This window comes from Gymnoscopelus braueri, assembly GCF_963280865.1.
Source record: "Gymnoscopelus braueri genome assembly, chromosome: 3".
Classification (NCBI taxonomy): domain Eukaryota; kingdom Metazoa; phylum Chordata; class Actinopteri; order Myctophiformes; family Myctophidae; genus Gymnoscopelus; species Gymnoscopelus braueri.
Genome location: NC_137612.1, coordinates 2,115,843 through 2,140,916, shown reverse-complemented (window position 1 = coordinate 2,140,916; position 25,074 = coordinate 2,115,843). Strand labels below are relative to the sequence as shown.

The 25,074-nt window shown below is 44.2% G+C and overlaps 1 protein-coding gene across 1 annotated transcript in view; it reads right to left on the bottom strand.

Moving 5' to 3' along the window:
• Positions 1-3,143: 3,143 nt before the first annotated feature.
• Positions 3,144-25,074, bottom strand: part of LOC308082814 (ERC protein 2-like) — a gene marked incomplete at its 5' end in the record, with an annotated part of 64,600 nt that continues 42,669 nt past the window's right edge. The window contains 8 exon segments of the mRNA XM_080424835.1: positions 3,144-3,160; positions 3,276-3,464; positions 5,950-6,660; positions 7,173-7,320; positions 9,554-9,714; positions 10,853-10,967; positions 21,400-21,537; positions 23,720-23,928. Of these exon segments, the coding sequence (XP_080280961.1) occupies positions 3,152-3,160; positions 3,276-3,464; positions 5,950-6,660; positions 7,173-7,320; positions 9,554-9,714; positions 10,853-10,967; positions 21,400-21,537; positions 23,720-23,928 (1,680 nt within the window). The 3' untranslated portion in view covers positions 3,144-3,151.

Sequence of the window (25,074 nt, the reverse complement as noted above, 5' to 3'; positions counted from 1 at the left end):
GAGGGTCTGTAAGGTTCCTGCCTCAAGGGAGACATACAAATAAGATGATGTAGGGATCACCTTGGTCTGGATCCCATGAAAGATGGACACTTTCCACAACAATCAACAGCGGCCATAATGAGGGACACGCACACGCACACGCACACGCACACACGCACACACACGCACACACGCACACACACACACACACACACACACACACACACACACACACACACACACACACACACAGGCACCATGGGAGACGGGAAATAACAGTCTAATAAATGTTCCACTACACTGTAACAATGTAACAATGTCTGCTGATATCTATTTTTATTCAACTGTCACGGTCACATACGGTATGTCACCACTTCTGCATACAACAAGACGACGACGACAACAAACACACACAATTGAGAGCAGACGATGCATTCTGACAGAGTCGCCCAAACCTCCACTTTGATAGTCCTCACTCACAGGTGCATTGCCTTTCTGTCTGCTATAAGTGTGCAGCAGAAATAATCTCATTGCTACTTCAGTGAGCTGCAAGGTTTTAGAGGTACGTCTTTCACCTCCTGTTTCACTCTTGGTTGCCACAGGCCATGTGGTCTCAAATGAGTCTTAACAAATGTCTGCACACTTAAGAAAGGAATGTAGTATTATTTCTTTTTAGATTGGAGAACAGATCTATCTTTCCAATGGTCTGCTCTTCAGCCAGACAGGCAGGATTAATATATATGTATATGTGTGTGTGTATATATATATATATATATATATATATATATATATATATATATATATATATATATATGTGTGTGTGTGTGTGTGTGTGTGTGTGTGTGTGTGTGTGTGTGTGTGTGTGTGTGTGGTTTTCTAGACTGTCCAGTATTATCAGACAGGGAATGTTGCTTAGTGCTAAGGGGTTTTCTTAGTGCTAAGGGGTTTTCTTAGTGCTAAGGGGTTTTCTTAGTGCTAAGGGGTTTTCTTACAACATCTGAGGAATTTCAAGTCACTCAACACAATAAGTAAAAGGTCGTTCTAAACTCCAGCCAGATAGGAAAATGACAATAAATAAATAAAGAAAACAAAAGAAAACAAACAAAATATATTTATCTAATATATTTATCTATATATATATTATTATCTCCTCAGTTTGAAATAATTCTCGGACCACATATAGACACACCTTATAGATCTCTCTCTCTATATATATGTATAATATCTGCATATCTATAATATCATAATGTGTACAGTTTAACGAGGCACAGGCCACCTTGTTGAGAAAGATAAAACAAGTCACTATATTTCAGGGGTCAGGGGTCACACAGACTGCTGCTGAAAGGGAGGAGAGGAATGTGAATTACAAGGGAGATAATTATGGTGCAACGTAGCGGCAGCCATTGAGTATTTATGGCGTTTACCCAGAGACATGTCAAGAGACCTGGGTGTCAATAGACATCGATAGACCAATTGGGGGAAACTGGCTACTGACCACTTTTTCCCCACTTCAGCTTGAGTTAATACTCAGTTTGCGTGCGGGTATTGCACACCGAAAATTGCAGATCCACAAGCTCACAACATGTTGCAATGCAACGCGTTGTGACGTGAGCTTGTAAGATCTGCTATTTTCGGTGCATGACAACTGTGCAACTAAGTATAAATCAGCCTACAGTATATAGTCTATATTGTGGTATTTATAGTGTTATTTTATTTTTTTTATGTAGAAGAATATCACCACCCCATGGGTCTCAAAAGTGAACGCTATTTGAGAAATGATGCAATGCGAAGTCTCCCTCGGTAAGCCCAGTTAGGGATGAAAGCCCCTAGTATTGAGTAAAATGACTCAAAGATGCTGTTGACCAGGTCTTCTGACACACACGTATGTTGTTGTGTTTGAGCACCAGCAGAAGCACCATTAGTAAAAGATCCCTGCAACGGGGGAGGAGGTGCAGAAGGTGCATAGTCTTGTTAGTCACTCATAATGTTCTGATTAATGCAACGCAATTCATGCCTTCTGACCACTCTCTTTGGCCATTCTGATTGGACAGAGCATTAACCTTTAATGGGAACAGGAAAGAAAGCGTCATTCACCCTCACCTCTATCTTGACATCTGCATAGATTTATTTGACTGACTGCCTCTGATTATCAAGTGACGAAACACGAGGAGAGATTTGAATGTTTTAGTTTCAACAAGCCCCAGGAACAGGAGGAGGGCCCCTGCTCATGAAGCCAGAAAATAGAATACAATAGAATAAATTAAATAAAAACCTTGCAGGCTATTACTCAGCTATCAACTCTTCTTTTTACCGACAACAAATAATAACAACACCTGCCGAACTGTAATTGTATGTGTGGAACATGCTCCATAGAAGTATTAGGGTAAAAGAACAATAAATGAGCACTATATACGTAACATTTGGGAATTTACGTTTCTACAGGTGGGGGGGAAGTGGAGTGGTAATAAACTCAATGAGATGAAAAAATAAAAACAGCCATTCTTTGGCACCTGAAATACAAGTTGCTGTGCAGAGTGGAGACAGGTCAGGCAGAGAGGGGTCAGAACAGGTTCCCATCATATCTGGGTTTGGGGGGGGGGGGGGGGGGACTGGAATGTAGCCATGATGACGAAGCCAGACGAAGGTTGTGTGCTATAACCAGAACCAGACCAGTGGAACAGCCAGTAAGACAGTCAGTCAGGGCCCTGGTCATCATGAGCAGGTTGTTGTGGTTGGAGGAGGCATTCATCTGGGGGGGGGGGGGGGTAGGTTTCCAGTAGATGACGGACAAGTGAGCTGACCAGTGAGACACAGAGCCGTGGTCTTCATCCACTGCCTCTCTGTCCCGAGCTAATTGAGGGGCCAGTCTTATCCAGTTTTAGAGCAGTGGTTCTCAATGTGCCCCCCTCCCCCCCCCCCCTCCACCAGGGGTCCTTGAGGGTGTTCAACATCAAAATCAGTTTAACCACTTTAATTGAAAACAGCCGATCTACAAGCTCACGACGCGTCGCGATGTGAGCTTGTAGGTCCGCTATTTTCAAAAGATCTCGCCAAAAATATGTGAAAAATGTGAACAACGCAAATCCCGTGTGGGGGTCCTTGACATGAAAAAAGATTGAGAACCACTGTTGTGTAGGACATGTCTGTCCCCAGTGATATACGGACGAGGTCCTTAAGTCACCTAAAAATGTATAAATAAAATAAAAAACACATCATGGGTTTGGCTAATTGAAGTCAAGAGTGCAACGTGAGAGACTCTGTTCAGATAAAGTGTCTCCTTATTATGCTGAGATTACCTGACCAGCTGTCAGTCTCCTCGTGTGGCCTGTCCACCTTAGTGCTTCCTCCTCTTCCCCAGGAAAACAAATAATATATTGAAGGCCCCCAACGTTGAATATGAAATAAGTGATTGTGATAAAGGTTTGGTCTGGTCTGTGTTTCAACATCATGGCATGGCTGTGCACCTCCAATAGTGACTGAATCATCTGTAAAGGGGGAAAGATGAGGAATGAACGACACAACAGAGAAAAGCAAGAGAGATTGAAGAAGTGATACGACTAGTCGACTACCATTCAGTTTGACACAAAAAGAAAGAAAGAAAGAAAGAAAGAAAGAAATGAACAGCCGCTTCAGAGAGAGAAAATAATTGAGAACTGTAAAGTTGCAAAAAGTCTGACATCTCACCCCTCAAAACAACATTAGAGCTTTGGTTGTCACAACGAAGATTATGCCCAAATGCCCTCTTCGTCATCCTATGGTGGACGATGACATACGTAGGGCAATGGCGAGGGTTAGCATGAAGTGAAGAAAGCAGAGGTTACTGGGGTTAGCACAGATCCAGAGACGTTACGGGCAGAGCAAGCAGAGTGAAAGATATTCAGAAAAATTGGAGTGTGTCAGTAAAGTATTGACGTTTTTACACGAAAACCATGATTTTGCATCAAAACAATCTGAGAACGTGATCACTGTTTGGTCTGTAATCCAGTCAAATTAAAGGTGCTGTAAGTGATATTTTGTGTTCCCATAGTAGTCAGTGCTAGAGTCTCTCCAACTCTTAGTGAACAGAAAATAAATGTTCAGGTCAAGATAGAGAAACAACCGAAATTGGAAGTGATGAAACAAATGAGTAGACAAAATTGGAGCTGGAACACTATAAAATCTAAGCTGATACACGGGTTCAGCTATCCCACCTGAAAAACATATTTGACCAAATACTGGAGAGACAGGGAGAACCCAGTTACTTAGAACCCCGACCCAGAACCCATCATAGCAATGATCGGAATTAGTCCATGGGCCAGAGCAGATGTCGGTACCACTCAAGGTGGCAAATGTAACGTTTTTTTTGTCTGTAATGTTGGCATGATACGCCTTCCTGAGTCACAGCTAAATTAGTGTTATCAGCTGTTAAAGTTACTGAAATATAGCATTTTAGACGCTGGTGCAAGTGGTACTGACTTAGTCTGCCCATGGACTAAATATAGAGCTTAACATTTTTAACCAAAAAAAAACTATTTGTTTTAAACAAATAAATATCACTTATAGCACATGTAATTCTGCATCCAACCTGCCAATAAGGCGGAACATTACAGTGATAGCAGTGCAGTACATGGCTAGCTTGTAAATACTGGTGACTAGTTTCCAAAGTTGCTGACAGTGTTTATGGACAATAATAATAATAACAATACTATTTAGGTCACTTAAAGGGCAAGACCACTTTGGTAGAGGTTTGGGTTGTGTAGTTACCTCGCCATGATGTAACTCCAAAGGTGGTCAAGAAATAAAAAATTATTGCTGCATTGATTAGAAATTGATCATTCAAAATATGCTCCCCATTGACTTACATTGTACAGTAAAACAGCTCTCAAAGTCGCTCTTTTAGCATGTAAACGGATGTAAACAAAGTTGATTCAGACAATATAGAACATCACCAAACCCAGTACTGTTTTTTGTTTTAATAAAAATGTTAACTTACTGTTGATTTAGCTATTTTTATTAGAAAGAAAACCTGGACTGGATCGGCGCATCCGGATCCGAATCTTGAAATAGTAAAATCATCAGGAAGTTGACATTTTTATAAAAAAAATAAACAGTACTGGGTTTGGTGATGCTCTATATTGTCTGAATCAGCTTAGTTTGTGTTCGTTTATGGGCTAAAAGAGTGACTTTGAGAGCTGTTTCAGTGTACAATGTAAGTCAATGGGGGAGCATATTTTTAATTATCAATTTCTAATTATTGGAGCAATTATTTTTCATTTCTTGTCCACCTTTGGAGTTACATCATGGCAAGGTAACTACACAAACCAAACCTCTACCAAAGTGGTCTTGCCCTTTAAAGGTATCATGACATTCATTTTCACTTTTTTTATTTTCAATGTTTTATTTGGGGTTTTATGACCTCAATTACACCCAAAAAAACTGAACTTAGAACATTCAGTGGATTTTCTGTGGTCTGGGGTTTTCTGAATAATTAGGCTGAAAAGTAATCTGAGCTTGGCTCTTCGACAGTGAGGTCACAGTCGATTAATCCCGCCCACTGTCCTCCTCGCCCCTCCCCTCCCCTATCCTTTCCTTTGGGGGGGGCGGAGCAGAGGCGATGATTGACAGGCAAAATCCCTCACCAGCGACACCCGCAGGCAAAGATTTCTTTTTTCATTGCAGTTGAAAAGGCTTTAGAAATGTGAGAGAAAAACACCTGCCATGGATCACTGGAATGGAATTTTCACTTAAAACTTTTTGTACACTTTTGAAGGACCAGGACAAAGACTTTGAATGTGGTGTAAAAGTGAATGTCATTAAACCTTTAACATAGATGAGATGGTTGTGACCAAAAGCATTATAATAAAAACATCAAAACATTTTCAAGAACAAACTCTATAGAGACGTTACATGTTTGACAGAAGACATGCAGCACTAAAGCACTTGTTCCTCCACATGACAAACAGCCACACAGTCAGGAGGAAAGAGTCTCACCTGGTCCGGGGCCGGGCGGTGACCAGCATGGGGGGGTCCTCGGGCAGGCCCTCCGCGATGGTGCGGAGGAGGGTGGCGTGGATGCTGGGAGTGTTGAGGGGCGTGTTGAGGGTGATGGGGGTGCGGAGGATGCTGGGGATGAGGATGCTGCGGGTGGGGCCCTTGCGGGTGGGACCCTTGGGGGTGGGACCCTTGCGGGTGGGGCCCTTGTGGGTGTGGCCCTTGCGGGTGGGGCCCTTGTGGGTGGGGTTGGGGATGCTGGGAATGCGAATGCTGCTGTGGGGGCGGTCCGTGGGGGTGCTGCTGCTGCGGGTGCTGCGCGTGGGGGTGTTGGGGCTGTGGGGGGCGCGGGTGCTGCTGCTGGGGCGGAGGCTGAGGGTGCTGAGGGTGCTGAGGGTGCTGAGGGGGGTGAGGGTACTGCTGCTGGGTCTGCTGCGGGTGCGGGTGCTGCTGCGGGGGGGCCTGGGGGTGTTGTTGCGCGTGTGGTGCGTGAGGGTACTGCGCCTGCTGGCCGTGTGGAGGGTGGGGGTACTGCGGCTGTGGCTGAGGCTGAGGGTGTGGGGGCGTCGGCCCCTGGGGGGCCGGGTGGGGGCCGTGGGGCCCCTGGGCCGGGTGGGGGCCGTGGGGCCCCTGGGCCGGGTGGGGGCCGTGGGGGGGGTGGTAGTGCTCGTCTTCGTAGTTGTCGGCTATCAGCTTCATTCTGCTCTGTGTCTGTGAGGAGGATTAAAAAGAGGAGCTGCTGATTGCAAAGATGCAGAATAAAGGCAGCGCAGCAACCAATCAATGTTCATCCAATAGAACCCTGTGTACCAGTGGTTCTCAAAGTGGGGTCAAGGGACCCCCAGGGGCCCTTGAGGGGGTTTCAGGGGGTCCGCAGCAAAATTAAGTGAATGTAGCATCTAAATCAGTATAACCACTTTAACCCCTACTGTACTGTATATGCATACATACGCTATTTGACAATAGGCGATCTACAAGCTCACAACTAGTAGATCTGCTATCTTCAAGGGTTTTAATATTTTTGCAACATTTTAACAACAGATATCTTGTGGTCCCTGGAAAATTCTTTTCAAATGGGGGTCCGTGACCAAATAAATGTTAATTTTGGGCTCCTTGACACGACATGTTTTTTTGAGAAACACAGGCAAACACAACAGGTGGGTAAATGCAGTTAAAAAGCTAGGTTAATTATGCTAATTTAATATATGTGCCACAGGACCAACCTGCTGTTTAAGCTGGTGCATCAGTCTGTCTTTTTCTCTCTTGAGGGCCAACACCTCCTCTTGGGACTTCTTCTTATTGGGGCCAGAGAGCTCCAGCAGAGCGATGTTAGCGTCCTTCTCACTAATGGCCGCCAGCAGAGCTTGTTGTCTTTAGGAGGATACAAGAAACGACATGACCACAACGTCAGCATGAATTTACCCCCCCCCCCCTCTGAGGAGGATACAAGAAACGACATTACCACAACGTCAGCATGAATTTACCCCCCCCCCCCTCTGAGGAGGATACAAGAAACGACATTACCACAACGTCAGCATGAATTTACCCCCCCCCCCCCTCTGAGGAGGATACAAGAAACGACATTACCACAACGTCAGCATGAATTTACCCCCCCCCCCTCTGAGGAGGATACAAGAAACGACATTACCACAACGTCAGCATGAATTTACCCCCCCCCCCCTCTGAGGAGGATACAAGAAACGACATTACCACAACGTCAGCATGAATTTACCCCCCCCCCCTCTGAGGAGGATACAAGAAACGACATAACCACAACGTCAGCATGAATTTACCCCCCCCCCCTCTGAGGAGGATACAAGAAACGACATGACCACAACGTCAGCATGAATTTACCCCCCCCCCCCCCCCAAAAAAAAAGACATGATCAATGACGAGAGAGAAGTCGGTCAAAAGCTCAACCCCAGCACTTGAGTACTGTAGTACTAGCCCTAGAATGGCTGTGATATTACATACATTTCATGCATTCCAAATACACAGCCATAGATCGTTACTATGGACAGGGGTGATTAATTGCCCCATGCGTACAGTATGTGCTACCCCAGTGGTGTCCAAACTTTTTTCAAAGGGGGCCAAATTAGAAAATATGAAAACACCCACGGGGCAGATGGCGTGCGCGAAAGTTTTCAGTTATAGGCGGATTTTGGGCGAAAATGTGAAATTATTGTTACTTTATTTCGGTTTTAGGGTCAAGCAAGAGCTAGAGAAGGTCCTGCCATCCTGAGGCGAAGAAGGAAAAAGCAATTTTCACTTTTATAAATCTTTTTATTTTATTGAAGGTGCAGGCGGGCCGTTCATAATACAATTTAGGAATGAAGCCAAGGGCCGCAAAAAAATTGTCCTCGGGCCGCAAATGGCCCGCGGGCCGCACTTTGGACACCACTGTGCTACCCAAAGGAAGTTTTCATTTGTTCAGTCCTGCAATCATTTTGGTCTCAGAATGTTGTCCGTGTGCAGCTCGGGGAAAAGTGGAGATATTTTACTAAACACACGTTTTCTGCCAAATGGATATGAAACTAGAGGACAATATCTGACTCCAAGTCGCAGGCATTCATTATTGGGCGAGTACACACGCAGTGCCACAACTTTAAACGCCTCCGAGATACAGCCTGCTGCCTGGGCGGGGATATGAGCGATCTATGGCTGTGTTCTGTACAGTATTTGGAATACATAAAAGGTATGTAATATCACAACCGTTCTTTTTTTAAAGACATTTTTGTGGCTTTTTCTGCCTTTATTAGATAGTACAGTAGTCTGACATGAAATAGGGAGAGAGAGATGGGGAGTGACACGCAGCGTAGGTCGGACTCGGGATCGGAATTCGATCCCGCGATACACGGTGCCCGGACCGCTAGCCTAGCCGTCCGGGCCGTATCACGGCCATTCTAGGGCTACTGGAGTACTTGCTTTTAAAAATACTTAAATATTTAAAGGTACATGCTTTTAGAAATAGTACAAATCAAAGTACATTTAATTAACACCTAATCTGCCAGAATTATTTCAGATTTTTTGCTGTAGACTGCCAGAGATTTTTCATTGAAAAAAAAAGTACTCAGGAATTTTTAAGTTTTAAGTTAACAAGGAAGTGGATGGGAGTTTAAATCTTCGATAAATCATATCTCCTTTTTTTTTTTTTTTTTGAACGCAGATCTGCGTCTTTGGCAGCCAGGCGAGGGATTAAATAGAACGCAGATATGTGTCTTTGGCAGCCAATGTGTTAAGAGAAGACATGGTGTTTTGTCAGACGTCAGACGACATTAACTCTTTCAGTGCCATGCTTATTTATGGAATTTTGTGCCACAACCAAAATTTATTGTAAAAAAAAAGTGCTTAGGAGCCGAGATACAGCCTTTTTCAGTAAAAAGTTAAACAAGAAGTGAATGGAGCAGAAAATCTTCAAATCCTCATATCTTGGGTTCTGAACATGTTTTTCTAAAAAAATAAAAATAATAATATATATATATATATATATATATATATATATTTTTTTTTTTCATGACGTCTTTGACGTCTTGTGGCACACGGGGCGTCAGGCCTCATGACGTCTTTGACATCTTGTGGCACTGAATGAGTTAACGGCACTAACTTCATCTCCAGGATCTCCTCCAGCTGTTTCCTGCGTTCCTGCCTCATGTTGGTCAGATGTCCGTCCCTCTCCTGTAGCGACTGCTGGGTGGACGAGAGCCGCTGCTTAGTGGCGTCCAGCTCCTGTCTGGTCCTTTCTAGAGTGTTCATCAGCTCTTCCAACTAAAGGGACGGGACAATAATCCTTATTGTTATTATCGTGAATTAGCTTTTGTTGAGCTGCAAATTCAGTACCACTTAAACCCTCCATAAAACGGACATGTAAAGATGGTACGCTCTTATTTCACTCTACACAAATCGATTCGCTAAAAATAGCAGATCTACAAGCTCACAACACGTTGCAACGCGCCGAGTTGTGAGCTTGTAGATCGGCTATTTTTGGCGAACGTTCCACCCAGAATAGGGATGCTGGGGTTTCAAGCGGTTAAAACAAAAGTGGCATTTGAAGTTTTAAGCATATTTTGATTATCGGGATAATAACGTATTTTTGACACAATAATCACGAGGTGTAATTTTCATATTGTTCCATCCCTGCTACCAACTGACGTGCCAGCCTGATCTCCAGAGAACTAGTATACATTGCACGGATCCAGTGCACTTCATTCCGTGGATAGTCGCCTAGAAACCCCGAAATTGCGTGCATATGTACGGCGAGTCCCACGGTGGGCGTAACCAGTCGCAACCCGGAAAAACCCGGAAGCAGAGCAGTCCCCACAACAAAATTTACGATTCTGTGCCTATCGGTACATAACTCAAACGGCGCTGAGAACGTTCGGGACGGCAACTCGCTCGCTTTAGCTCGCTCGGTGGCCCCTTACGTGGCGACACTTCCCTTGAGACTGCGCGCCTCCGAAATGGTTTTGTCACAAAGGGAGAGATGTACATATGCACGGAATTTCTGGGTTTCTAGGCGACTATGCACGGAATGAAGTGCACTGGATCCGTGCAATGTATACTAGTTCTCTGGAGATCGGGTTGGACGTACACATGCACACACGCGCTCACCCACACCCACCCACCCACCCACACACACACACACACACACACACACACACACACACACACACACACACACACACACACACACACACACACACACACACACACACACACACACACACACACACACACACACACACACACACACACACACACACACACACACACACACACACACACACACACACACACACCTCTTTTGTATAAAGATAAAGTATAAATGTTTTTGAAGAAACCCGCACCTTTAAATGGTCCACGGGGGCCATCCTTACCTTTAAATGGTCCACGGGGCCATCCTTACCTTTAAATGGTCCACGGGGCCATCCTTACGAGGATCCAGCCCCAGGCCTTTCTTGTCTGCTTGGGATCCAAGTTTAATGTTTGGACCCTTCTTCACTTGCTCTTTTACTCCTGGTCTGAAAAACACAAACGGATAGAAAATCACACATCAAATGAGTCATCTCATTGAATCTGACATTCATTAGCCTCAAACTGTTAGCTAAATACAAATAAATAAAGTGGGAGTTGTTACCAAAGGTGATTAGATTGAATACTGAATTTGCATAAACAAAAACAAAAACATGAAACCCAACCCATTAATACGGGGAAAGCATCTGTGTCATTTTAGATATTAGCTAAAAAAGCATGATTTTATACTTTGGCTATTCAAAAATAACAATTTGTGCAAATCTTTGATTAAAGGTAGGGTAAGTGATATTTTTGGGTTAAAAAAAAAGTATCTTGTTAAAAGGTTAAAGCACTATATTCTGATAGTAATCATTGCTATAGAGTGTTTGTTCAGTAACAGGAGTCTTCCCGTCTCTCCAGCTCTTTAATAAACAGAAAATACATTTTCCGGTAGGTGTCAAAATCTCAGCCAATCAGGAGAAAGTACCCATTTTTAAGCTTCATTTTTATAGTGTTCCAGTTCCAATTTTGTCTGCTCATTTCTTAGTGTCATCACTTCCAATTTCACTTGTTTAATCTATATCCTGATTGAGTTCTCTATCCTGATTGGATAAAATTGGAAATGAAACTGAAACTGAAACGAAAATGCATTTTCTGTTTTATAAAGAGCTGGAGAGACAAGGAGACTCCTTTTACTGAACACACACTCTATAGCAATGAGTACTATCAGAATATAGAGCTATTTAACACTTATTTTAACCAAAGAAAATCACTTACCCTACCTTTAAATATATTCTTTTAAAGCGAACATTTTGAACTCAAATCTTTGCTTCTGGGGGTCCCTGGAACAAAATATTTTGAGATGGGGGTCCACGGCCAAATACATATCATTTTGGGGGTCCTTGACATGAAAAGGTTTGAGCACCACTGACATAGCAACCTGAGTTTTTCAGAAAACTGAAGACATTTGAAGGAATGGGCCTCATGGTATTACTGGGTTAAGCACAAATGGCCAGTAGTAAATATGTACATTATTTTAAAGGACATAATTTTAAAGGACAAATTCACAACGTTTGAGTCACAGATTATTCATCAATCCCCACAGTTTATCATTGGTGTGTTAGAGGACCTAGTTGAGATGACTCACACAAGCTCACAGGCAACAAGGCGGCACGGTTATTATGCCTAAATAATTTCATACGCCGAAAATAGTCGATGTACAAGGTCACAATGTGCTGCCACTCGTTGTGAGCTTGCAACTCGTTGCGACTCATTGTGAGCTTGCAGATCGGCTATTTTTGGAGCGGGACACCATTGTACGACTAAGTATAAACCAGGCATTAGCATGAGGGTGGCGGTGTGCGTCAGGTGACAGGTGGCAGTGTGGAGAGAGAGAGGGGGGGGTCATGCCAAGAGGGACGTCACTTACCGGCTGGGAGCTAGACTGCAGGCAGAGGAAGAGGAGAGGAAGAGGAAGAGGAGAGGAAGAGGAGAGGAGAGGAGGGGGGGGGGAGACAGGACACAAGAGGGGAGACAGAGGAAAGAGTAAAAGAAAAAAGAACAAGGACAAAGACATAGTCAGACATTAGACGTTCTAAATAAAACAAAACAGGACCCAGAGAAGATCAAAAGGTGCAAAGTGACGTCCTCAGTGTTAAAAGGATCCCTGGCCGATAAGCCAAATATGCCTTTAACACATTTTAATTGCCCTCTATAACTAAACACTTTAAACAAACGTTTTATTTATTTTAGAAATAGTTCATCTTTCACTGATGGTCGCAGGTTGATGATGTCATTTGTTCAGGTGTGGTCCAGTCCTATGGAATGTATGGAATGCATATGCTAATAAAACATATTTAAAATATTGTTTTGATGTTCATATTAACCTTACAAAGTATTGAGTTGTTTTTTTATGAAGACATGCTAATAACATTCCATAGGGCTGGACTACACATGGACAAATGACAACATCAACTTGTGACGGGCGTTGTCCCTCTTGAGCATAGAGGTATAATATAACTAGAGGGCGGATTGCCCCGCCCCCAGCTATCATTTCAATGAATGTGCTCAGTGGCGTTTTGAAGCACCCGGAAACCTGCCGGAAGTAGAATTATTGGTTCGATTTTGACCCCCCATAGAGTTATGAGCATGAGCACTAGTGTCCTTTTTGCGTTCTATGGCAGCCCGTGTGTCAAGGATTGAACGCGAGATATTTATTAAATACACTCGAGATGCATATTTATATGTAAATGCATATGTATGTATGTATAATATGTTTACATATTTATATGTATAAATATAAATATCTCTCAGTATGTTTTGCGCGTGCATGTATTTCTCCCCGCCTGCAGTTCCCGCTTTGGCCACTAGGGTGGCAGCTTCAATGTTTCTCAGCAACTCTGGGGGCTTGCTCTTGAGTAGAAGATGAACTATTTCTAAAATAACTAAAATATTTTATATTTTTTTATTTTACTGTACATTTTAGTTATAGAGGGCGATTATATAATGTATTAAGGCATATTTGTCTTATTAGACAAACAGACCCACATGGACCAAATTTGTCCATTTGGATCTGTTTTTCACACTCTCAGAGTTATAGTCACTGAGGATTGTACTGTGACGTGCTCATCCACAAACAATGTGGGCGAGTTCAAAGGCACCTACACACACAAAATCCTCAGCGTCAGTTTAACTCTACGAGAGTGCACACATTGACCTGTATATGTAAGCGGCCGTCCACTCTTTTTTTCACACTCCCGTAGTTCAATGAACACGGGACGTTTGCTGTGTGCAACGGGCGGCTGCCTCGCAGCCGGACAGAGCTATGAAACAGGGTGCAGATGGTACAATGTGCATCTGCCGCCACGGCCTGGGAGTGGCAGACATGCAGTCGGAACAGGGGAACATCAGCCGCGTGGAAAGAAGGGAAAGAAGAGGAAGGTTGGAGCATCGAGCAAGAGATTAAGCAAAACGGTGGGTTTGAGGACAGTTATATTGCAGACAGCAAGAAAAGGTTGTCTGGGTTCAGGTGAGTAAAGGAGGGTGAGTGGTACGGTTAAGAGATTCAAGTTGCAGAGACAGTCAGACAGAGGAGGACAGCTGATAGGATAGACCAGGGTGACCGCTGGTGGTCCAGTTCAGACCCTACCGTACCGTACGGTACCTACTATACAGCAAGAAGACCAAAGGATTGGCACACTCAGCTCACAAAACGTTAAGATTAATACCAGGTGTAGATTCTTAACCATCACATACACAGTAAAAAATCACACCCTGTGTGAAGTGGGCGGTGTTTTGCTAGCTAATCACAATACTGAATGGAGTCAACCAATCATGTACAAAAAATAAATACATTTATTGAAACACTCTTTATGATGGACGAAACCATAACTTTAAAAAAACTAATTTATGTTTTTTTTAAAGTTATGGTTTCTTATATAGGGCTATGCACATGTGTCATGTGACACTGGCCAATCACAGTCCTGAATTGACTGTGATTGGCCAATCACGGTGCAGGGTTAGGCGGGGTACTTTTTGGCCAATCACAGCGCAGGATAATTGTACAAATTTCCAAACCTCACTTATAGGGGCGGTTTCACCGCCCAAAAATAAAAATAATTGCAGAAAAGATTGTTGCTGCAACGCGTTAAAAAAATAAGCTTTGGAACATACTGTGAGTGGACATGTTTCTACCTATACTACAGCAACGTCTAAAGACCAGCAGCATGATAACTTTATTCATGCAGGCCACCACCACACTGTTAGTATGTGGTAGAGTGAAGCTATAGGCAGGGCAGGATGGACTGGACTGGGGGCGCGGGGGGGGCGGGGCATGGGCTCACAGGGAAGGGGCAGACACTGGAAAACATCATCAGAGAATAAAGCGGTAGTTTGATGATGTTATTGAGAGGAAATTGAGGGACAGTGGTGAGTTGAGGTTAGAAAGAGATGATGGGTGGAGACAGGCAGATATAGGTGGCTGGTGGTATAAGCAGGGGAGAGACTGTACATGATGATGACAGGAGAAAGTCTCAGCTCAAATAATGACAGACAGAACCTTCCTACATATTAAGCGACACAAAACAGCCAACACAACACAGAACAAGCCTTGTATGCAAGCACCATGATGCAATGACACCTCCATGGAGTCAAAGGAATACATCACAGACACAATATATGCCTAAATTGACATATATTGACAGAATTTAGACTTGATACTTGACAATGATTGTTGTATAAATGATGCAAAACTTTCTGCATCATGTTTATGATGTTATATTAAAAAAAAATATATATCAATATATCAATATAACATCATAAACATCATATCTCTGCTGTCCGGCAGGAACCAGCTAACTCCAAAATGTTCATTTTTCAGGAAATGAAAAAAAAAGTGGAGTTAGGAGGTTTTGTTCATCATTGATAAGAACAGCTGAATGGACCTCCAAGCTCACAATGAGGTTGGAGGTCAAAAGGGGGTGGAGCCTGGAGTTTTGACCAACACACAGATGTAAAGGGTGTTCAATGGCCCTGATTTATGGGGGGAAAAAATGCAAAAGCGTCAAAATGGAGTTAGCTGGTTTCTGCCGGACAGCAACAATATGCAATTGATCATAATTTGTACATTCCTTGTTAACTGTTTTCTCCAACCCGATCTCCAGAGGAAACGTTCTCTTTGAACGTTTTTGAAATTCCGTGAATAGACACGGAAAAACCCGAAATTCCGTGCATAGCCGCCTCGTATCTCCCCCATTGTGACTAAACCATGACGGAGGCGCGCAGTCACAGGCGAACTGTCACCCCGTGAAGGACCACCGAGGGAGCTAAGGCGACCGAGTTGCCGTCCTGAACGGTGTGACGTTCGCCTGTGCCTACTCAGCGCCGTTTGAGTTATGTACCGATAGGCACAGAATCGTAAATTTTGTTGTGGGGACTGCTCTGCTTCCGGGTTTTTCCGGGTTGCGACTGGTTACGCCCACCGTGGGACTCGCCGTACATATGCACGCAATTTCGGGGTTTCTAGGCGACTATCCACGGAATGAAGTGCACTGGATCCGTGCAATGTTACGGAGATCTCTGGAAATCAGGCTGGTTTTCACATCAATGCAGAGATTGATGCTTGCAGCCACATGCAATTTAGAGACAGAAAATAAGACACATACGGACAAGCACACATAATACACATACGGACAAGCACACATAATACACATACGGACAAGCACACATAATACACACACATGCACAAGCACACATAATACACACACATGCACAAACAGACACATACACTGAGGGACTATAGTTGCAGCACCAACATAACAGACCCACCTTTACACATTCCCAAACAACTGAAATAACACAAAGGAATAAATAATATTCTCACAGGAATTACATGGATCTTGAGATCTTTCTATCATGTGGGCAAACAAAGTGATAGTACACATGTAGTAGAGCCCATCGCTCTGATTTAACCCATTAAAACCGGGAAAGCATCTGTGTCATTTTAGAGTTTAGCGTTGGCTATTAAAAAAAATTGCAGATGTACAAGCTCACAGCGAGTATTTTGAATTTGTTAACATAAATCTTCTCTTCTGGGGGTCCCTGGCACAAAACATTTTCAGATGGGGAGTCCGCGGCGCGGCCACTTACATATAATTTTGGGGGTCCTTGGCACAGAAAAGTTTGAGAACTACTGATTTAGAAGGCATTTGCTTGTAGATCTGCTATTTTTGAAAAATCATGAATATTTGCGCAAATTTATATATTTTCTAAAGCTTTCTTTTTACTTCTACAAATGTCTTCTAAACATTTTTTTTTTTTTAACTTATGTTGCTATAATATCAGTGGTTCTCAAACTTTTTTCATGTCAAGGACCCCCACAATGATATGTATTTGGACGCCAAAATATTTTGTTCCAGGGACCCCCCAGAAGCAAATATTGGAGTTACACATTTTTCCACGATTTTTCAAAAATAGCACAAGCTCGTAGGGCAGCACTCGGTGCCGCGCTATGAGCTTGTATATCTGCTATTTTTGAATAGCCAAAGAAATCTAAAATGACACAGATGCGTTCTGATTAATGGGATAAAGATCTGTGAATCCGTCAGACAGCATGCAGGCAGACCCAGGCAGACCCAGGCAGACCCAGGCAGACCCAGGCAGACCCAGGCAGACCCAGGCAGACCCAGGCAGACCCATGCAGACCCAGGCAGACCCAGGCAGACCCAGGCAGACCCATGCAGACCCAGGCAGACCCAGGCAGACCCAGGCAGACCCAGGCAGACCCAGGCAGACCCAGGCAGACCCAGGCAGACCCAGGCAGACCCAGGCAGACCCAGGCAGACCCAGGCAGCCACACAGATGAAAACAGAGGCGGGTGCAGCGGTGCGGTCACAGTCGCAGGACTCTAACCAACGCAGCCGAGCCGCAGTGCCAGGGGCAGAGCACTCACTTTCCCAGGAAGCCCCACACCGTGCCCCCTATCTGCGGGGGGGCTGCGGTCACAGGGGGGAGCGGGTCGGGGGGGGGGGCTCTGCCACCGGGACGAGGGGCGGCGGTGGTGGTGGGGCGAGGGGCAGGGGGAGGAGCGGGACTGGTGGCAGGGGGCACAACCCCCCTGATACCAGGGAGAGTGAGAGAAGGGGAGGCACGAGTAGAGAGAGAGAGAGAGAGTTGTGAGGGAGAAAGAATGAGGGGGAAAAAACAGATTGAGGAAGAAAAGTGAAAAGGGGATTGAGAGTCATCAGAACACAACATCCTCAGCGTCACTTTAACTCTCTGAGAGTGACTGTACACATTGACCTATAAATGAATGGTAAATGGTGCATTCATATAACGCTTTTTATCCAAAGCGCATAGATTGTGCATTACATTCACCCATTCACACACACATTCACACACACATTCACACACACATTCACACACACATTCACACACACACTCACACACACATTCACACACCGATGGCGGAGGAAACCATGCAAGGCACCAACCTGCTCATCGGGAGCAATTAGGGGTTCAGCGTCTTGCTCAAGGACACTTCAACACTAAAGGCGGTTACACACACCGGCGAATATGCGAATATACGCAAAATTCTGACTCGTTCCGAATAATTAAAAGACGCTTTTTCCGCTCCGCGAAACTGGTGTGGAAGCTTGCATTGACTTTATAAGGTTTTAAAAAAAAACGTATTATTCGCATGAAATAAAACGCCCCGGTGTGTAAGGACCTTAACTCCGGGGGAGCCCGGGATCGAACAGGGAACCTCGCGGTTCCCATCCGGCCGCTCTACCGGCCACTCCGCCCCTGAGCCACTGCCGCCCCTATACATAAGCGGCCGTACACTTTTTTTTTTACACTCCCGTAGTTCAATGAACACGGGACGTTTGCTGTGTGCAACGGGCGGCTGCCTCGCAGCCGGACAGAGCTATGAAACAGGGTGCAGATGGTACAATGTGCATCTGCCGCCAAGGCCTGGGAGTGGCAGACATGCAGTCGGAACAGGGGAACATCAGCCGTGTGGAAAGAAGGTAAAGAAGAGGAAGAAGTATAGGTTGGAGCGTCGAGCAAGAGATTAAGCAAAACGGTGGGTTTGAGGACAGTTATATGCAGACAGCAAGAAAAGGTTGTCTGGGTTCAGGTGAGTAAAGGAGGGTGAGTGGTACGGTTAAGAGATTCAAGTTGCAGAAGTCAGACAGAGGAGGACAGCTGATAGGATAGACCTCAGGGTGACCCGCCGGTGGTCCAGTTCAGACCCTACCGTACCGTACGGTACCTACTATACAGCAAGAAGACCAAAGGATTGGCACTCAGCTCACAAAACGTTAAGATTAATACCAGGTGCAGATTGTTAAAGGGATAACCCAAAAACTTTTTTTCTATCGATTAGTCACCCCATGGAGCGGTTCCGGTAGGAGACACAAAGGAGACTCTTTGTGTCTCCTACCGGAACCGCGGAATTATTGTCTTAGGAATGAGACAAAAACAAAAAAATATACATGAATTCAATTCTCCATCGATAGGGAACAAAAAGTTATTTGGGGGGTGAACTATTCCCCTTACACATAACATACACGATACAAAATAAATAAATAACATCCGCACTAACAAAATACGTTTCAAAACGCATTGCAGAAACGATTGTTGCGTTAAAAAAGAAGCTTTGAAACATACTGTGAGTGAACATGTTTCTACCTACTGTATACTACAGCAACACATAGAGACCTGCAGCATGATAACTTTACTAACACTAACACTGTTAGTATGCGGTAGAGCAAGCTATAGGCAGGGCAGGATGGACTGGACTGGGGGCGTGGGGGGGGGGCAGGGAAGGAGCAGACACTGGAAAACGTAGAATAAAAATAATAAAGCGGTAATTTGGTGACGTTATTGAGAGGAAATTGAGGGACAGTGGTGAGTTGAGGTTAGAAAGAGATGATGGGTGGAGACAGGCAGATATAGGTGGCTGGTGGTATAAGCGGGGGAGAGACTGTACAGGCTGATGACAGGAGAAAGTCTCAGCTCTAATAATGACAGAACCTTCCTACACATTAAGCTACACAAAACAGCCACCAACACAACACACACAAAAAAAAACACAAAACAGAACAAGGTATAATGTGTGTGCATGTGTGTGTACAATGACCTGTATAAAGTGTGGTGAAAGGGAAACAGGCATGTTGCAAAATCACACAAAGTATATCGATTAATGTTGTGCAATGTATTTTGTTTTCCTCTCTATTTGTGTATTTGTATACTTAAATTGCATGCTGTCAATTGTAATGTTAGGGACACAGCAATATGTTGGGTTTCATGGAAATTGTGCAATTTGTTTGCTGAAATGTTTTTCTTTGATGATTATCTTGTTCATCTAGAAGGCTTGGTGTGATTTTGGGCCTTGTATGAAAGGACCATGATGCCACATCAGGCCACAACATGAACCACATCAGGCCACAACATGAACCACATCAGGCCACAACATGAACCACAGGCCACAACATGAACCACATCAGGCCACAACATGAACCACAGGGCACAATAACACCTCCATGGAGTCAAACGAACTATACATCACAGTCACAATATATGCCTCAATTGACATATATTGCAGAATTTAGACTACCTGGCAATGATTGTTGCATAGATGATGCAAAACTTTCTGCATCATGTTTACTGATGTTATATTAAAATAGGAATATAACATCATAAACATCATATGCAATTCATCATCATTTTTACATTCCTCGTTAACTATTTTCTCATCAATGCAGAGATTGATGCTCGCAGCCACATGCAATTTAGAGACAGAAGACACATGCACAAGCACACATAATACAGACACATGCGCAAACAGACACATACACTGAGGGACAACACTTGCAGCACCAACATAACAGACCCACCTTTACACATTCCCATAACTGAAATAACACACAGAAATAAATAATATTCGCACAGGAATAACATGGAGCTTGAGATCTTTCTATCACATGCAGTTGTGATTCTATAGAGGGGGCAAGGGGGGGCAATTACTCACCCTGGCTGTCAGCCGATAAAAAATAAATTATAATTCTTTAAAAATTATATATATATTTTTGCCAATATATGGCAAGTATATGCAGAATATATGCTGCATAGAGTATATGCAATATGCAGGTTCATATATGTGCATACGCATATATGTGGATATATAGGAAATATATGTCTCATATATAGCTTATATATGTCCACATATAGGCCTATGGATATATATATGCACATTATGTACAGACATATATGCAGGAGGACAATTTCGAATATGTCACATATATTGATACGTTGCATATATAAAAACATGTTCATATATTTCCTTTTCCCCCTCTGCTGGCAGAAGCAAAAATCACCCTATGAGTACACATGTAGTAGAGCCCATCACTCTGATATAATGGGATAAAGATCTGTGGATCCGTCAGACAGCATGCAGGCAGACCCAGGCAGACCCATGCAGACCCATGCAGACCCAGGCAGACCCAGGCAGACCCATGCAGACCCAGGCAGACCCATGCAGACCCATGCAGACCCAGGCAGACCCATGCAGACCCAGGCAGACCCATGCAGACCCAGGCAGACCCAGGCAGACCCAGGCAGACCCATGCAGACCCAGGCAGACCCAGGCAGACCCATGCAGACCCAGGCAGACCCATGCAGACCCATGCAGACCCAGGCAGACCCAGGCAGACCCATGCAGACCCATGCAGACCCAGGCAGACCCATGCAGACCCATGCAGACCCATGCAGACCCATGCAGACCCAGGCAGACCCAGGCAGACCCATGCAGACCCAGGCAGACCCATGCAGACCCAGGCAGGCACACAGATGAAACCAGAGGCAGGTTGCAGCGGTCACATGGTCGCAGACTCTAGCCAACGCAGCCGAGCTGAGGAGTGCCAGGGGCAGAGCACTCACTTTCCCAGGAAGCCCCACACCATGCCCCCTATCTGCGGGGGGGCTGCGTTCACAGGGGGGAGCGGGTCAGGGGGGGCTCTGCCACCGGGACGAGGGGCGGCGGTGTTGGGGCGAGGGGCAGGGGGAGGAGGAGCGGGACTGGTGGCAGGGGGGCACAACGACAAGGTATAGAGTGAGAGAAGGGGAGGCGCGAGTAGAGAGAGAGAGAGAGAGATAGAGAGAGTTGTGAGGGAGATGGAAAGAAAAAATGATGGGGGAAAAAAAACAGATTGAGGGAGAAAAGTGAAAAAGGGGGGGATTGAGAATCATCAGAAAGAGGGCGGAAGAGGGTGGAGAAGAGAGGGCAATAAGGACAGATAGGTGAGGAACGCGAGATAGAGTAAGGAAGAGGACAGAGTAGAGTGGGTAAAGATGGCAAAAGGACAAAAACAAAAAAACAAAAACAAAGTTATTCAAACACTACAGATAGTTAACATGACGCCAGTGTTAATTTGGACGGCAAATTCGGATTAACACAAAATGAACACTGCGTGACACTGAAATGAAAATACTAGGCAGGGACACCGTCACTGGCAGGGTGTAGGGACATTGACCATGTCCACTGGCAGGTCAGGAGACGGGGCTCATGTGTGGATCTGATGTAATCTGACCAACCTCTACTCTACAGTATCTCTACTCTACAGTATCTCTACTCTACAGTATCTCTCAGGTGTTGTGACTGTTCTCAGTGGTGCAGCAGAGCCTCCCAATGGAGATCAATAGCTGTTACCCACACACTGCAAATCATCCAAAAATGTTTGGCCAGTTGGCTCTGACGTGGAAGAAAAACATTGTGTATGGGTTTGTACTGCGTGTCCTGGCATGACCAGATTAATTTCACTCTGGCAGATTGGTCTGGTTTCCAGGCTATGTAGCCCTACTTCGGGATGGGAGGGGAGAACGAGGGCACTGTCATCTTTATGGATGTAGTCCATTAACTGGACATTTCTAATCCAACCCAATCAGGACTGATAGACTGTAATTATGCCGTGCTCGGCCACTTCCCTTACAGAAGTGCTTGAGTTGGATTGATTCGTATACATTGGTAGTCACCAACAGCTAATACATTATGACAAGACTTACATAAACACCCTGTTTGAAGTTTATCCAAATGCATATTACTCAATGTTGTCAATTGTAAGGCCAGGCTGAATGTACATCAAACGAGGATTCGGATAGCATCAGTGCACTTGCAGACTCACGTGAGGTCACACTGGTACACAAAATGACTATGAATATGAAATGTTTGAAAGCTCACTTTAAAATAATACTAGGTAACTTAAAAAAAAAAACTAAAGTTAAATTGTATATCTTTTGTGAGTGGCAAATGTTTCTCAACACCCACTCCATGAATTTCACCCCCGAAAGCCTTTTATAAACATATTTTCTATTGAAAGTTGACAGGGACGTGTTTCCCGCGAAAATGACGTCATCCGGCCGGAAAACGGTAACGGAAATGCACCGGTTTCCCGTTTGGCCAGGAACTACCGCACCGGTTTCCTGTTTGGCCAGGAACTACCGCGCTAATAACAAAAAGGAATCTCACGCTGTTTTTAAGACATTATCGGATTTGAAGATGGAAAAACAACAGCAACAGAAAACGCAGCTCACGGTAACTAATGCTCCACTGGCTAAGAGAAACGATCCGCATATAGTACAAAACAATTAAAAGAACGCTTTTTGAAACGCTTCCGCCTTCCGGTGAAAACAAATGGAATTCTGGGTAATGCAGGACTACGCTAAATTACAGTGAATTACAGTAATATGCAGTGACGGTAGTGACCAGCAGAGTTTGCTAAAAATCGTTATTTGTGGACCTGCCTTGTATTACTTTAAGTCAGAGTCAATTAACCCTTTTCAAACCATAAAGATTTTTTTGGGGGAAAAAACAAAACGACTATTGGAAAATTATTTGAATAAAATAAATGTTTGAAAATTCTTTACCTATCGTGACACGCCCAAAACAGGCATGCCAGGTTGAACGTGGTAAAAAAACGTATGAAGCACATAGCATACAATATGAGACTTTCAAGATGACACAGCACATCCATGACGTGATCTTTGGAGCTCTCTAGGATGACAGATGACAACTGGGTGGAATCTGATAACAGTGACAATAATTTAACTATTGTTAGCAGAGGCAATCATTCATAATTTTACCCGTGAATATAACAATAATACAGAACACCATGAGTGTAGCTCACTTTGAACATACAGACTAGTACAACCGTATTGGAAACACCTCCATTCAATTCTGCTTGATATTGTTCGTTTGTTATACCTTTCCAACTCGGCGATCTTCTTGTCCTTGTCGTTCTTCTCCGTTTCTACCTGTCCCAGGATGTCCAGGAGTCTCTCCACCTCCGTCTGAGCCTTGCCGGCTTCATCCTTGTAGTAGGACACCTCCTTCTCCAGGAGCTTGACCCGGTCCACATACTCCGGGTTCCCCCTCGGCAGTGCCGAGGTGTGCTGCTCCACCTCATGAGCCTTCTGCAATGGCACACACACACACGCACACGCACACACACACACACACACACACACACACACACACACACACACACACACACACACACACACACACACACACACACATAATTATGGTACCAGCTGGTATGGTACCAACTATCCACCTTGTGCAGCAGATACAGTGAAGCCCAATCTCTACTTTGTCATACGTCCTTGTCACTCCCCCAAAATAACATGATTTTCAGTGAGCGACATGGTTGTACGACGAAGTAAATGAGCCATGATAACACAGTTACTGGCAAAGGAAGAACCCCATACATTCCAGTCAGCCAGCAAAACTCACTACACCTCCCTTCCTCTCGGAATGAATAAAAGCCTTTGTGGACGAGGGCATCATTACTGATACTGCTTCATTAGCTAGCTAACAAAGCTATTACTGGGCTCCGTTGAACTGCCCTTTGTCTGCCAGTCGCTTGGCACACTTTGATGTGTGTCTGTGTGTGCACACTCTCAAAGGGATAGTTCAACCGCAAAATGATTTATTTTCTATCAACTACAAACCCCGTGGAGACTTGAATTCATGGAGATTTATTTGTTTTTGTCACATTCCTATAAGCCAATAATTTGATGACCGGCGGCGGCTCCGGTAGGAGACTCAAAGTGTCAACTTTGAGTCTCCTACCGGTGACATTAGCATCTTTCCGCTGGTCATCAAATTATTGTCTTAAGAATGCAACAAAAAAGGCTTCACAGGGTGTGTAATTGATATAAAATAAGACATTTTTTGGGTGAACTATCTCTTTAATACGTGTATGTATATATGTATGTATGTATGTGTTTGTTAGTTTTAAAGCTTCAGAGTGAGGACATTTTGGACAATTGAGGCAACACGTTTTTTTTATCTTTTGTGTGTATGTGCATGTGCATGCGTGTGCATGTATTTGTGTAATCTGTGTTTGTTGTTTGTCATGTTGTATTTTGCGGGGAAAAAATGGAAGCTGTAAATAATACAATATGTTGTTATTCTTTACAATGCGACGTGTGGCAGTAGATTAGGTTCAAATCATCCTGTTCTCCTGGTAGACTGTAATTACATCAAGGGTGCGATCACGACTCCAACTAGTTTCAATATTACTGAGCTTTCTTACCGGGTGCGCGGTCTGGAAA